The 16,800-nt window shown below is 35.9% G+C and overlaps 1 protein-coding gene across 1 annotated transcript; it reads left to right on the top strand.

Moving 5' to 3' along the window:
* Nucleotides 1–677: 677 nt before the first annotated feature.
* On the top strand, nucleotides 678–16,451 carry LOC127157875 (antigen WC1.1; the record flags this gene model as incomplete). The annotated part of the gene is made up of 15 exons (XM_051101070.1): nucleotides 678–974; nucleotides 1,072–1,149; nucleotides 3,366–3,596; nucleotides 3,694–3,900; nucleotides 3,999–4,082; nucleotides 4,573–4,632; nucleotides 4,805–4,861; nucleotides 4,986–5,063; nucleotides 15,201–15,260; nucleotides 15,405–15,461; nucleotides 15,561–15,638; nucleotides 15,775–15,837; nucleotides 15,976–16,038; nucleotides 16,104–16,166; nucleotides 16,311–16,451. Coding segments are annotated over 15 exons (1,556 nt in total), but the record flags the coding sequence as incomplete, so codon positions are not given.
* Between the last annotated feature and the right edge of the window lie 349 nt (nucleotides 16,452–16,800).

Here is a 16,800-nt window from a genome sequence, read left to right as displayed (position 1 = left end):
AAACAATAAGATAAACAATTTCAGTAACGTTTGTGACTGATATTTACCAATAACCAGTGTACTTCCATTATATAAATAGTAACTATATATAGCAACAGCACGGCTGGGAACTGAGAGCTAGTTTTTATTCTAATTTAATTTAACTATTTTAACTATTCTAATTTAATTAATCTGGATGTTCATAAGACAAAGTGCGGATGAGGATACACATTATGCATTTGATTAGTATTTTTTAATATATATTAATGAATGAATTGCTGTTGTATTTAGATTTTTTTTGTATTATAATTTATTAATTTGATTTTTAACTGCATTAATTACTGTGTTAATTGAAAATGCATTTTTTAATAATTGTTTTATATTTTATTTAGTTTGGTAGTTTAGTAGTATAGTTTAGTATTCTGAAATGCCCTCAAAACACCAACTATTAAAGAAAAAACCTTATTGAAATTAAATATAATGTTTAATAAAAAATAAAATAATTATTTGATTATAGAATCTGGCCCATTTTGATTGTGAACATTGTTGTTTTTGTTTATTTTATTTATTTATTTATTTATTTTTTACCAGTTTATTGCTGAAATGAACTCACCATTTGCCAGTTCAATACCATTTTTTAAAATATATTTCTAATAAGAAAATTGGTAAATGATTAATTCTCATTCTTTTCGATCTAGAGTTTACAGAGATCAGGTTAACTGAGGGCTGTAAAGGGAATGTGGAGGTTTTCTACAATGGATCCTGGGGTAATGTGTGTTACAACCAAATGGACAGAGACACAGCGAGTCTGATCTGTCAAGAGCTGAACTGTGGAAGATCTGGCAGTGAACCCACCAATTCAGAGGGACTGAAGTTTCATAATTTGCTTGATAACCTTAAATGTCGACGACATGATTCCACTATATGGCAGTGTCCATCTTCAGCCTGGGGTCAGTATGACTGTGATAATGATGTGGCCAAAATCACTTGCTCCGGTAAGATGATGTTCAGTAACATTCTAGTTAATTGTACTTATGGTGTCCAATGTTCTGTTGAGTAATGTTTTTAAATGTAAACATTTTTTAATGCCAGAGAAGGAGATTCATGAGTCTCCTCGGAGTCGTCTAACATGTTCTACCTCATCATCTCCTCACCAGAGACAGTGTTCAAGTAAGTCATCAAATGCTTATATTTTCTTTATCCATTTTAAATTATATATATATATATATATATATAGATAGATAGATAGATAGATATAGATATAGATATATATCAAGTCAAGTCAAGTCACCTTCATTTATATACCGCCTTTAACAATACAGAATTTTGACAAAGCAGCTGTACAGTATTAAATAGGAAATAGTACATCAACAATGCAAAAGGGCAACAATAAACACTAAATTTTCAGGTAAAGGTAGTTAATCAAATACAATAAAATAAAATACAATATCATGTGAAGAGAAAGTGTCCCCAACTAAGCAAGCCAGAGTCTGTGTCCCAAACAGTGTTGGGTAGGTTGTTCCAGAGTTTGGGCACTAGATAAGAAAATTATCTGCCGCCCACAGTTGATTTTGATATTCTAGGTATTATCTAATTGCCAGAGTTTTGAGAACGCAGCGGACGTGAGGGACTATAATGCGATAAGAGCTCGCTCAAGTACTGAGGAGCTAAACCATTCAGGGCTTTATAAGTAATTAGCAAGATTTTAAAATCTATACGATGTTTAATAGGGAGCCAGTGCAGTGTAGACAGAACCGGGCTAATATGATCATACTTTTTGGTTCTAGTAAGAACTCTAGCTGCTGCATTTTGGACCAGCTGGAGTTTGTTTATTAAGCGAGCAGAACAACCACCCAATAAAGCAATACAATAATCTAATCTTGAGGTCATAAACGCATGAATTAATGTTTCAGCATTTGATATTGAGAGCATAGGTCGTAATTTAGATATATTTTTGAGATGGAAAAATGCAGTTTTGCAAATACTAGAGATGTGGTTTTCAAAGGAAAGATTGCCATCAAATAGCACACCTAGGTTCCTAAGTGATGACAAAGAATTAACAGAACAGCCATCAAGTATTAGACAGTGTTTTAGGTTATTACACGCTGAGGTTTTAGGTCCAATAATTAACACCTCAGTTTTTTCAGAATTTAGCAGTAAGAAATTACTTGTCATCCAATTTTTTAACTCAACTACACAATCAGTTTTTCAAATTGGTATGTTTCGCTGGGCTGCGAAGAAATATTGAGCTGAGTATCATCAGCGTAACAGTAAAAGCTAACACCATATTTCCTGATGATATCTCCTAAGGGTAACATGTAAAGCGTAAAAAGTAATGGCCCTAGTACTGAGCCTTGTGGTACTCCATACTGCACTTGTGATCAATATAATACCTCTTCATTTACTGCCACGAATTGATGGCGGTCAGATATGTACGATTTGAACCATGCCAATGCACTACCACTAATGCCAACATAATTTTCAAGTCTGTTCAAGAGAATGTTGTGGTATCGAACAGTATCGAACGCAGCACTAAGATCCAGTAGCACTAACAGAGAGATATAACCATGATCAGATGACAAGAGCAGATCATTTGTAACTCTAATAAGAGCAGTCTCAGTACTATGGTACGGTCTAAAACCTGATTGGAAATCCTCACAGATATAATTTTTCTGTAGGAAGGAAGATAATTGTGAGGATACAGCCTTTTCTAATATCTTTGACAGAAATGGGAGATTCAAGATAGGTCTGTAATTAATTAATTTGTTAGGGGCAAGTTGTGTTTTTTTAATGAGAGGCTTAATAGCTGCCAGTTTGAAGGTTTTGGGGACATATCCTAAAAACAGTGATTAATTTATAATATTCAGCAGAGGATCTATGAGATCTGGAAGCAAGTCTTTTAGTAGCCTAGATGGAATAGGGTCTAATTGTTCCCCAGGAGATCTATAGCGCACTATCTGATGTGATACTGTAACTGACGGCTGCATGGTGACAATTTTGTCTCTAATAGTATCGATCTTGGAAGTAAAGTAGTTCATAAAGTCATTACTGATGGGCATAGTCAGTGCCTGTTGGTTCTTTATTTTTAGTTAACTTAGCCACTGTATTGAATAAATACCTAGGGTTATGTTTGTTATCTTCTAAAAGAGTCGAAATGTAATCAGATCTTGCTATTTTTAACGCTTTTCTATACGATAGGGTACATTCACGCCAAGCAGTACGAAAATAATTCCCTCCAGCTGCGTTCCATTTTCTGGGCTGCTCTCTTAAGGGCGCGAGTGTGCTCGTTATACCACGGGGTGATCATGTTCCTCTCAGACTGAATGGAGGGGAGGGCCAGTGCTCTGGGAGGCTGGAGGTGTATCATAACGCTGTGTGGGGCTCAGTCTGTGATGATCAGTGGGACATCAGCGATGCTCAGGTGGTCTGCAGGCAGCTGGGTTGTGGAGCAGCACTGAGGGCTGATGGGAATTCAGTCTTTGGTGCTGGTGAAGGTGTTGTGTGGATGAAAAAAGGTCAGTGCAGAGGGAATGAGATTCACCTGTGGGACTGTCCTCTCTCCCTGAATAACCACACTGACTGCTCGCCCAAGAAGCTTGTTACACTCAACTGCGTAGGTCTGGCAAAATTTCTGGATCATTTCAGTGCTAATAATATTTGTGTTTAAATCAATCATTTGCATGATTGTTTATGTGTTTGTGTCTGTTTTGTCAGATTTGTCAGTGTCCACTACTCCTGCCACAACAACATCAGCTTCTCCTCCAGTGCGTTCAACATCAGTTACTCCTCCACAAACTCCTTCAACAGTGTCTCCTCAGCCCTCCGTCCCCCCAGTGCTTGTGATTGTACTGGTAGTTGTGCTCTTACTGCTCTTAGTGCCACTGCTTATACTGATTCAGCAGAACAGAGTGATGAGGAGAGGTAGGAGAGATCCAGAGACTGTCATATTGTGTCTTATTCAGTGTGTGATCAGTCATGTGTTGTGAACTGACAGCAGGTTTGTCTGTCTACACTCACAGCTCTCTCTAAGAGGAGACACAGGATGACGTCTGAGGCCGTTTATGAGGAGATTCAGCACAGACACAATCACTTCACTCAGAGGGGTGAGACATGAGCCATCAATCTCATTTAATATCATTAATAAGAGAGTCTGTCAGACAGTTGATGTTCATCTATTATTAGTCCAGTTAAACCTCCTGCTTCAAACCACAGAATTCCTGACAGAAAACCACAGAGAAAACCACAGAGCTGCTGCATGGTGCATGTTTTGTGTGTGTGTGTGTGTCAGTGAGTGTCTCTTCCTGTGAGTATTTTTAGATTGTCATAAGGAGGTGTTCATATATTTTTAAGTGTAGGTGCAGGTGTGTGTGTGTGTGTCTATTTCTGGAAGGCAGTGAGGAATGGGTTCATGTGAGGATAGATTTGTGTGTTTACTAACAGGCCCAACAAAAAGGGATTTCTGCCTATAATGCTTTTAAATGTGAATAATTAATATTTGTGCTGTGTTGTCTCCTTTATGATTCAAAGGAAATGAGGATTCAGTCTGTTTGTAATGATGAACATGTTTCTGTCTGTTCTGCTCTCCTTTAACAGGGAGTCTCATCTCTGAAGAACTGCATTCTGGGTATGAAGATGCTGATGAGCTTCTCTCAGGTTAGAGAGATGAAGCACATATTTATTCCACATTCCACTCAAATCCTTTTTAAAGAATTCACCTAAATAAATAAATAAATAAATATAAAATTCTAAACATAAATTAATAAACATGTTACTACTGAAAAGCTGCTGTTAACTTATATATTAACAGTCTGTTCTCATTTTTTAGCAGAAGAGTTCAAGACTGCATATTATGATGATGTCACCAATGACAGTGGCCTAAAAGGTCAGTGACCTTTTTAATTGATCACATGATTCATTACCAAATGTTTAATAAAATTCTCAGTCTCATGATCTGCAGCAGCAACATATTTTGGTTTTGTATCCAAACATATTCTGTGTTGATGCAGAAGAGATGGTGAAGGAAATCACACCGGGATACTATGATGATGTCATCACTGATGGACTGAAACCAGATCGTGAGACAGGTGTCACTCTGTTATTCTACAACAGCATATAATATACTTTTAAAATAAAATATTACAGTATATTGAAGATAGATATTTTAAATTTGTTCTGAATGTAATGAATGTGTGTGTCTGTGATGAATGTGTGAATTTGTAGAAGACACACCTGAGAGCTATGATGATGTCATGACGAGCGGACAGAACTCTGATATCAAAAAAGGTGTTATAATTTTTTTTCAAATTAAAAAATAATTGTTTTAAAATCAAGATTGTTACAGATAATATTTTAAATGACTGTTTTAATGGGTTTATTGGCTCATGTTTAATTTTGAATCATATTTTCATGTGTAGTGAACACACCAGAGAATTATGATGATGTCATCATTACTAGACTGAGCTCTCAAGGTGTAACAGGTGAGATACACAGAACTACATTTTTTTTTTAGCCTTTCCATGTTTACATGAGTATCAGACATTTGTTGTGTTTTTTTACAAAGTCACTTGTTTTATAAACTGATGTGACATGTTTTTATGTCATTCTTGATCAGAGGGAGTTCAGGAGGAGTATGATGATGTGACGAGTGTCAGTGAAGATGTGAGAAACCTGTTGGGTAAGTTACTATAACCCTTTTGTTCTCATTACATTATCTTTATTTATATAAATATAATAGTAAAATAAAGTATAAATGTTTTTAGGCATAAAATATTTATCCAAATACAGCATTTGACATGATTTTTTTTTTTTTTTAATAACAGATTATGATGATGTGGAGGAGGAGTCAAACAAAGAATTTGGCTCAATGATCACACCCACTGCCTCATTTCAACAAATCTGAACAAAGTTTATGTGATACTGTTATTAATATGTCAAATCTCAGGTTTTTATATATTTCCCCATTTTTTTTTATATAAAACTGTAATGCCTTTATGAGATTTTTTTGTATTGTTTTTTTGCCTTGTTAATAGCAATAAAAAAAAAAATCAGAAAATTTTGTGTGTATTTTTAAGACAGTATACAGACCCTGAAATCAAATGTATGATCTTGCCTTATAAAGCACAACCACAGTGATAGTCAAAGACATCCTAAATATAAACCCAAATAACCATCAGTAATTAACAGCCCTCAACTTTGTGAGCGGATAATGCTGGAAAAATATTTGCATTTGTTTTGGATGCATTAAGAAACTTTAAAAACGAAAAAAAAAAAAAAAAATAATAATAATAATAATTTTATCTTATATGATCAGGTATGTTTTATCCAAAAAATAACATGTTTAAAAGGTATATTTTTTCTCTATAGACCACATGTAATAGTATAATAATATAACAGTATAATATAACAATATATTATGATGTAATAATGCTTAACAACAGAACATTTGAACCCCAGTGCAGCTCATGTCATCCATCAATATAAAACAAGTGCAGCTGCCTGTTTTGTGACGTCACTGCAGTTTAATCAATAGTTATAGAGTTATTTAAAGCCGCACACAACTTTATGAGAGATTCTTCACTGCTGACAAACAACAGTATGTAGCTGCAGGTTTCATTTTGGTTGATTGTAGGTAAGTATCTACTTAATAGAGTTCCCATTTTGTTATCTCTATGTTAATACAGTAAACACTCACTGGTCACTGAAACTGACCATTAAAACTAATACTGTATCTAATAAGCCACTCAAGTGTGTCATTCGGGACAGACCATAAATGGATGGATCAGCTTTAGCAGCGTGTGGCCATGTAATAAATGTAGCTCACAGCTCCATCTGTTGGTGAAAATAATCATTACATGATTTTCCCGGTATCCAGCAGCAATAGTGGTTTTAACCACCACTCAAAACACAGAAGTGTGTGAGACCCCCAGCTCTGGAACTTGATTTGTACAGGGCCCCAAAATGGCAAATCTACAGTACTGTGCAAAAGTCTAAGGCCACTAGTATTTTCATCAGCTAAAAAATGGTTTAAAGTCAGTTAAAGTCAGTCTGTTGCTGTAGTGTGTCAGTAAGAAATATCAGTTTACATTTCTAAAAATTTTAATTTTGCCATTGATTATAATAATTCAGTGTGGAGCACAGGCTATTGTCAGACTCCTTGTGCAAACAGAGATGTGATCTCTCCATCATTCAATCCAGTCTGTCTTAAGAAACAGAAAAAATGGAGACAGACTAAATCCAGAAGAACTGTGGCAACATCTCCAAGATGCTTTAAGAGACCTAAACCTACAAAGCTACAGTACTGTTAAATTTTTTAGGCAGTTAGGCACATAAAATGAGGATGCTGTCAAAAACAATGTCAATAGATATATTTTCTTTATTAATGAACTTCTATTAACTAAAATAATTCAGCATTTAATGTGACCATCCTTTGCGTTTAAAGCAGCTTTTGCCCTATGTGCACTTGTGCATAGTTTTTCAGGTAGCTTTGCAGGTAGGTTATTTTAAACATCTTGGAGACGTTGCCACAGTTCTTCTGGATTTAGTCTGTCTCAGTTTTTCTGTTTCTTCATGTCATTCCAGAGACAGACTGGATGATGGTGAGATCAAATCTCTGTGTGGAGCACTGGCTGTTGTTCTTCTTGTGCAAACAAAAATCTCACTAGATTATTACAATTAATGGCAAACAGAATGTTTGGAAATGTAAACCGATATTTTTTACTGACACTCTACAGCAAAAGATAGAAATAACTTACTTTAAAGCATTTTTTAGCTGGTGAAAATACTAGTGGACTTTTGCACAGTACTGTACATCTGGGCAGCAGGTTACGTTGGTCAAGATTTTTGGAGTGTATTTGCAGCTGTTTTAAATGTGCTGAAAATCAGGGACATTTCCAGGGACAGTTTCATTTGTGGACAGAACATCAAAAAACCACATAGTCCCTGGAGAACGGGAACGTCTGGTAATCTTTCTTAAAAAGAGCTTGATTATAAAACTGAATGAAAATATCAGAAATATCACTCTCACTGTTACAGTGTATTTAAAACAATAGTCACTCTGTGTATTAAAATATATTATAGCAGAAGACAAAAAGTAAAATGAGTGTTCTGTGAAATGAGCTCTGCATGAAATACATTTGATTTGTAGCTGCAATGTAGCTGTGAAAAAAATAAATTAACCTAGTCTAGAAATGAAAGTTCACCAGTAAGTAGCTCCCTCATGTGGTGACACAATGACAATACTCTTGTCTGCTCCTCTTTACAATAACAAGTGTTTTGCTGCCATCTGCTGGATGATTTTTTTAACACATTACAGTGTTAAACACATACAGCTACAAGTGTCTTTGATATAATGCCAAATTAATAACATTGGATCAAAAGCAATGTTTATTTACAAATATCATCTGAATATCCCTGATTTGTTGTACACAATCAGTCTAGTTAATTTTATAATGTATTAACATATTGTTTGTTGTGCTATTTTTAGAACATCAGAGCAAAAATAACTTAAAAATGTTCAGTTTATTATAATTTATATGTTTATAGTCAATTTTAACTAATTGTGTGTGAAATAAAGTTTCAGTAAGTGAGCAGTCAGTCATCAGTGCTTGTATCTGCTGTGTTCAGGTTCAGGTTTTGATGCTGAATATAAGCTGCAGTGTTTCTGTATCAATCTGCTTTAAGTTTAGTGTGACTTTATCTCCACACTGACTTATGACTGACACGAGTCTGTCCTCAGTGAAGTGTCTCTTCACGCTGGAGGAGGAGTCCCGCTCATCAGCGCTGACACTTTATTGATATATATGGAGAAAATAAATAAAAAAGACTGCAGTTCAAACAGCTATGATATACACCAATTCTGTGCTCATAATAATGATGCTGGTGTTGTCTGTTCAGGTAAGCTGCTACAAAACTCAGCCTGATATTTCATCACTCTTTTTAATTCCCATTCAAGCAATAAAATGCCTTTCTATATGTTGGTGTGGACAAACTGCATCAATGTAAATCTTATTAAACCGACAGTTTGTTTAACAGACAGACTGTTTAATTGTTTTGTTCATAATATATTAATCCTCATTTCTTATTTTCTTATAATAAACTATGATCTGGACTGAATCACCATTAAATTCACCATTAAAAGCAAAAGTTATTCACACAGTCTGATTAGTTCCTATTTACTTTAATGAACATTATATCATTATGGATGGAAGATATAACAGATACAATTAGAGCAGATTATATGAAATAATGAAACAGAAAATTTTAATAAAAGATTAATAACATTTTTTTTCTGTTCCAGGTAGAGATATTTAATTAATAATAATGTTCTCCTGTTATGTAAACACAGGTTGCCACCCCACACTTGTTGATGGATCGCACCTGTGCTCTGGGAGATTAGAGATAATTCAGGAGAACAAAACATACACAGTGTGTGACGCTGCCTTTGACCAGCAGGATGCAGAGGTTGTGTGTAGAGAGCTGGACTGTGGGGCTCCTGTACAGGTGCTGGGAGCAGCTGCTTTTGGCAAAGGAGACACTCAGATGTGGACACAAGAGATAAACTGCACAGGAAATGAATCACACATTCGACGCTGTCCATTGTCAAACTCAACTAAAACAAACTGCACCCATGATAATGACATAGGCCTGATATGCTCTGGTAAAATATTTAACCTCTTTGTAAAGAATATTGTTAAATACAAAGATTCATTTGTTTGCTCAATAACATAATCTGAGATCTCTGACTATTGTCCTCTTGGTTTTATGTATGTATGTGTGTATGTATTTCTTTGTATTGGTTTTAGTAAGAACTGTGTTGTCTGTGCAGGTTACACTGATCTCAGACTGGCAAATGGTTCAGACTCTTGTTCTGGAAGAGTGGAGCTTCACTTCATCAAAGAATGGGGCACAGTGTGTGATGCATGCTGGGATATGAGAGCTGCCAGTGTCCTCTGTAGACAGCTGAATTGTGGGATTGCTGTGTCTGTTGTGGGATCAGACTGGTTTGGAGAGGGAAGTGGTGAAATCTGGGCTGATGTGTTTGATTGTGAAGGAATGAAACAAAACTCTCAGAATGTTCCATCTCTTCATGGAGTCGAGCTGAATGTTCTCATAGACGAGATGTTGGAGTCATCTGCTCTGGTGAGAGGATTTTACTGGGGGAAAAAAATTGTTAAATTCATGAATTAGCTTGCAATCAGTGTTCCCGCCACTGCAATTTAGCAACTGTTTTTCAAACAGCACATCAGTCTGGAGAGAGCTGTCTAGCAGTACACACATATGGCAATTAAGTTGATAGTTGCAACTGTTCAATAATTGTTCATTTATGATGCACATTGTTATTAGCTTGTTCCTATAATTGTTAATCAGTTAGATCAACAGCAACAACAAAAAATCTCTGGAGAACTAAAAAGGGTACTGTAATGTTCTGTCAGGACTTTATCTGTTATGATAACATATGTAACATGTAGCCCTAAAATAACAAAAGCCCTAAAAACAAAAAAGCTACCTAATAATTTCAAATACAAGTACAAACAACTGTGAAAAAATCAATATAGAACATTTCTTCATATTAACACAGTACACTCTGACCTATTTTAAGCATAGCTATCAAAATATGCTGCTTAAAACTATTATTGTTCAGAATTACTAGTAAATAATAACATAAATAAAATGTAATTGTTAAAAAATGCGCAACTATTCAATAATTCAATTATTTACTTAAAAAAATAAAATATCTGACCATGAAAAAATGTTGTTTATATTACCTTTTCTTTTACAAATAGTATATATTACTTTTATGAACAAATCTAAATTAACATATTTCACATCCTATTTTTCGCTCCAGTCAATTTTAGCAATCTAACCAAAAAGTTTGTTGGAAACACTGCTTGCAATATCTTGATAACATGGCACATCTGTGACTCAGATTCCTCTCTGGCTCTTCATGATGGTCTGGTGCGGTTGTCTGGAGAGAGACAGTGTGAGGGGGAGGTGGAAGTTTTCATCCATCAGGTCTGGAGGAGAGTTCTGCTGGACTCCTGGAGTCTCACTGAATCCTCTGTGGTCTGCAGACAGCTGGGCTGTGGCTCTGTGCTGAACTTCTACGGCTCCTCTTCATCCAGTCCTGAACACAGTCATGAGTGTGTGACGGGCTTCCAGTGCTCTGGGAGTGAAGCTCATCTGGGGAACTGCAGCTCTCCACAAACTCTCAACTGCAGCTCCACACAACAGCTGTCAATCACCTGCCTTGGTGAGAACAACAACATCTAGGCAGATATTTTTTAGTTGTTAGTGATCAATAATGTGTTTTTCTTTCTCTGAATATCAGGTCGTGGGTCCATCAGGCTGGTGGGTTCTGGGGGAGACTGTGCAGGGAGGCTGGAGGTTTTTCACAGCGGCTCATGGGGGACAGTGTGTGATGACTCCTGGGATATTAAAGATGCCCATGTGGTGTGCAGACAGCTGCAGTGTGGAGTGACCCTCAGTAACCAGCAGGTACCAGCCTGGTTTGGTCCTGGTTCTGGACCCATGTGGCTGGATGAGGTGGAGTGTGAGGGGAATGAGACGTCCCTGTGGAGCTGCTCTTCTCCAGGCTGGGGAAAACATGACTGTCAACACAAGGAGGATGTAGGAGTTGTGTGTTCAGGTAAATGAGGTGCTGTATTTTCTTTAAAATTAAAGTTGATATAAAGGTTTCAGAAATATCCCTTCAACACTTTCACATGTTTATGGCAAGGTTTTTCAATACAGATATTTTAAAATGACTTTTCATTTCCATCTAGAGTTTAAAGAGATCAGGTTAACTGAGGCCTGTGAAGGGAATGTGGAGGTTTTCTACAATGGATCCTGGGGTAATGTGTGTTGGAACCATATGGAAAGAGACACAGCGAGTCTGATCTGTCAAGAGCTAAACTGTGGAAGATCTGGTGTTTTGTCTGATGCTAAATCAAAACTGAAATCAGCTCCTAACTGGCTGGATGAAGTAACATGTCGACGACATGATTCCACTATATGGCAGTGTCCATCTTCACCCTGGGGTGTAAACTACAGTGATGAAGATGAAGTGGCCAAAATTATTTGCTCAGGTGAGATGATATTTAAATGATTTAATATGGTCTCAGTAGTCATTCCTTAAATACCACATTTATATGGTAAGTAAACTGATTTTTCTGTAACATTGAACCGGGCTGGTTGGAAGAATCTTGATTGTATAATGTAGAATTTCAGTGGAGGCGAGTGACGAGTCTCCTCAGAGTCTTCTGACATGTTGAGCATCACCTCACCAGAGACAGTGTTCAAGTATGTTTCCTGATGATACATTTGTTAATGTTTCTTAGTTTAAGCCTGTATTTTCCTCATACTGTATATTATTATCTGAGCATTACATTATTTGCTTTTAAAATCAATTTAAAATTTTAGATCTGTTCCTCTCAGACTGAATGGAGGGGAGGTCCGGTGCTCTGGGAGGCTGGAGGTGTATCATAACGCTGTGTGGGGCTCAGTCTGTGATGATCAGTGGGACATCCGCGATGCTCAGGTGGTCTGCAGGCAGCTGGGATGTGGAACAGCACTGAGGGCTGATGGGAATTCAGTCTTTGGTGCTGGTGCAGGTGTTGTGTGGATGAACAAAGGTCAATGCAGATGGAATGAGATTCACTTGTGGGACTGTCCTCTCTCCCTGAATAACCACTCTTACTGCTCACCCAAGAAGCTTGTCACAGTCAACTGCGTAGGTCTGGCAATATTTCTGGATCATTTCAGTGCTAATAATATTTGTGTTTAAATCAATAATTTGCATGATTGTTTATGTTTTCATGTCTGTTTTGTCAGATTTGTCAGTGTCCACTACTCCTGCCACAACAGCATCAGCTTCTCCTACAGTGCGTTCAACATCAGTCACTCCTCCACAAACTCCTTCAACAGTGTCTCCTCCACCCTTCGTCCCCCCAGTGCTTGTGATTGTACTCGTAGTTGTGCTCTTACTGCTCTTAGTGCCACTGCTTATACTGATTCAGCAGAACAGAGTGATGAGGAGAGGTAGGAGAGATCCAGAGACTGTCATATTGTGTCTTATTCAGTGTGTGATCAGTCATGTGTTGTGAACTGACAGCAGGTTTGTCTGTCTACACTCACAGCTCTCTCTAAGAGGAGACACAGGATGACGTCTGAGGCCGTTTATGAGGAGATTCAGCACAGACACAATCACTTCACTCGGAGGGGTGAGACATGAGCCATCAATCTCATTTAATACTATTAATAAGCAGTGTTGGGAAGGTTACTTTGGAAATGTAATAGGTTACAGATTACAAGTTACTTGATTTAAAATGTAATAAGTAGTGTAACTTTTCAATTACTTTATTAAAGTAATGCAACTTATTACTTTAAGTTACTTTTTGATTACTTTTCTAAAATTTCTAATATTTTCAACTGTTAATCATTTTGAAACATTTAAACCAGGCAGAGTTAACCTTACAGTAGCACTCAACACTGATTACTGTCAGACTTTCAAAATCCTTCATCACTTGAATTAAGATTATAATAAGTAAGGGATAATATACATCTTTATTTTGCGATAACAACTGGCTGAATGTACATTATCTCACTTATTACACAGCTGCTTGACAGATTATTAGATGTTTCGTGTCAAAATTATTAGACACGAAACACTGATCTGAGCTGAAATATTTGAACGCAAAGCTTCCAAGAAGAAATCAGTTGCTAGCAAACGGCAAGTTCAAACTAGACATTTTAGGGACACAGTGCAGTCACACCAGTTTTCTTACACAACATTTCACCGCATAAATAATTAAGTAGTAGTACTAGTTTGTTAGTTATCTTATAATCCATTACAGTGTACAAAAAAAAAATGACAGCAGCTGCGTTTGTATGAAACAATAGAGCAAGTCCACGATACCAGGATGACAGAATTAAGAAATTGTACACATAATATTGAATTAAGCTTTAATAGTTTATTAGCTAACCAAACACAAAGCTTCCACCAAGAAAAATTATCAAGCATATAGCACTGACTTAAGTTGCCCCGAAAGAGTCTGAGCCGTGTAATAATTTAATTTAAAGCACAGCCACCACAAATTCACAAATTCCACTTTATTTATTTATTTTTCTTTACTTATATTTTTGGGCTTTTTATGCCTTTTATTGTGATAGGACAATAGAGAGATGACAGGAAAGAGCTGGGAGGAGAGAGGGGAGCGGGATCGGCAAAGGGCCTCGAGACGGGAATCGAACTCGGGTCACTGCACTATATGTCATAACAAGATCATAACATAAATAACATCATAACAAGAAATCGTTTAATAGCTATGATACTGGGTTGAAATCAAATGTTTGCATAGTTATGACAGAAAACACTAGCATCTACCAATGCCTTGGAAAAAACATATTGCAACATTTTATCTTAAAAAATAAGTTTATTATGCATAAACCCAAATAGGAAATAAAACAGTTATCGAATAAGCATGTGTCCAATTCTGTGTCCTAAACTCCTGAAACATTGGTGTCTCATTTTAGAGCAGTCAATGCAATTTAAAAGAAGTCAGTTGAATCTGTAAGTGGGGGTGGGTGTGTGAAAAAAATTCAGATGTAATCCCCTTTGTAATCACTGGCATTTTTCAAAAGTAACTGTAATTTAATTACACATTTTTTCTCAGTAACTGTAACTAATTACAATTACATTTATTTTGTAATTAAATTACGTAATTCCGTTACATGTAACTAGTTACTCCCCAACACTGTTAATAAGAGAGTCTGTCAGACAGTTGATGTTCATCTATTACTAGTCCAGTTAAACCTCCTGCTTCAAACCACAGAATTCCTGACAGAAAACCACAGAGCTGCAGGTGCATGTTTATGTGTGTGTGTGTGTGTGTGTGTCAGTGAGTGTCTCTTCCTGTGAGTATTTTTAGATTGAAGGAGGTGTTCATATATTTTTAAGTGTAGGTGCAGGTGTGTGTGTGTGTGTGTGTGTGTGTGTGTGTCTAATTCTGGAAGGCAGTGAGGAATGGGTTCATGTGAGGATACATGTGTGTGTTTACTAACAGGCCCAACAACAAGGAATTATAATTATAAAGCATTATAATGCTTTAAAATGTGAATCATTAATATTTGTTCTGTGTTGTCTCCTTTACGATTCAAAGGAAATGAGGATTCAGTCTGTTTGTAATGATGAACATGTTTCTGTCTGTTCTGCTCTCCTTTAACAGGGAGTCTCATCTCTGAAGAACTGCATTCTGGGTATGAAGATGCTGATGAGCTTCTCTCAGGTTAGAGAGATGAAGCGCATATTCATTCCACATTCAACTCAAATCCTTTTTAAAGAATTCACCTAAATAAATAAACAAATAAACATGTTACTACTGAAAAGCTGCTGTTAACTTATATATTAACAGTCTGTTCTCATTTTTTAGCAGAAGAGTTCAAGACTGCATATTATGATGATGTCACCAATGATAGTGGCCTAAAAGGTCAGTGACTTTTTAAATTGATCACATGATTCATTACCAAATATTTAATAAAATTCTCAGTCTCATGTTTTGTATCCAAACATATTCTTGTTGATGCAGAAGAGATGGTGAAGGAAATCACACCGGGATACTATGATGATGTCATCACTGATGGACTGAAACCAGATCGTGAGACAGGTGTCACTCTGTTACTCTACAACAGCATATAATATACTTTTAAAATAAAATATTACAGTATATTGAAGATGGATATTTCAGATTTGTTCTGAATGTAATGAATGTGTGTGTCTGTGATGAATGTGTGAATTTGTAGAAGACACACCTGAGAGCTATGATGATGTCATGACGAGCGGACAGAACTCTGATATCAAAAAAGGTGTTATATTTTGTTTTCCAATTAAAAAAAATATATATATTGTTTTAAAATCAAGATTGTTACAGATAATATTTTAAGTTACTGTTTTAATGGGTTTATTGGCTCATATTTAATTTTGAATCATATTTGCATGTGTAGTGAACACACCAGAGAATTATGATGATGTCATCATTACTAGACCGAGCACTCAAGGTGTAACAGGTGAGATGTGTTTTTCACTTGTTTTATAAACTGATGTGACATGTTTTTATGTCATTCTTGATCAGAGGGAGTTCAGGAGGAGTATGATGATGTGACGAGTGTCAGTGAAGATGTGAGAAACCTGTTGGGTAAGTTACTATAACCCTTTTGTTCTCATTACATGATCTTTATTTATATAAATATAATAGTAAAATAAAAGTATGAAAGTTTTTAGGCATAAAATATTTATCCAAATACAGAATTTGACATGATTTATTTTTTTTAAATAACAGATTATGATGATGTGGAGGAGGAGTCAAACAAAGATTTTGGCTCAGTGATCACACCCACTGCCTCATTTCAACAAATCTGAACAATGTTTATGTGATACTGTTATTAATATGTCAAATCTCAGGTTTTTATATATTTCCCCATTTTTTAAAAAATATTAAAACTATAATGTCTTTTTTGTGTGTATTTCTAAGACAGTATACAGACCCTGAAATCAAATGTATTATTTTGCCTTATAAAGCAAAACCACAGTGATAGTCAAAGACATCCTAAATATAAGCCCAAATAACCATCAGTGTTTAACAGCCCTATATTTGCATTTATTTTGGATGCATTAAATAAATTTTAAAACTTTTTTCAAAAAATAAATAAATAAATAAACAATAAAAAAATATCTTATATGATCAGGTATGATTTCATCCGATAAATAACACGTTTAAAATGTGTATTTCTTCTCTATAGACCACATGTAATAGTATAATAATATAACAG

Source organism: Labeo rohita, unplaced genomic scaffold (genome assembly GCF_022985175.1).
Source record: "Labeo rohita strain BAU-BD-2019 unplaced genomic scaffold, IGBB_LRoh.1.0 scaffold_1222, whole genome shotgun sequence".
NCBI lineage: Eukaryota > Metazoa > Chordata > Actinopteri > Cypriniformes > Cyprinidae > Labeo > Labeo rohita.
The sequence above is the reverse complement of the archived record's forward strand: the minus strand, read 5'-3'. Positions and strand labels throughout refer to the sequence as shown.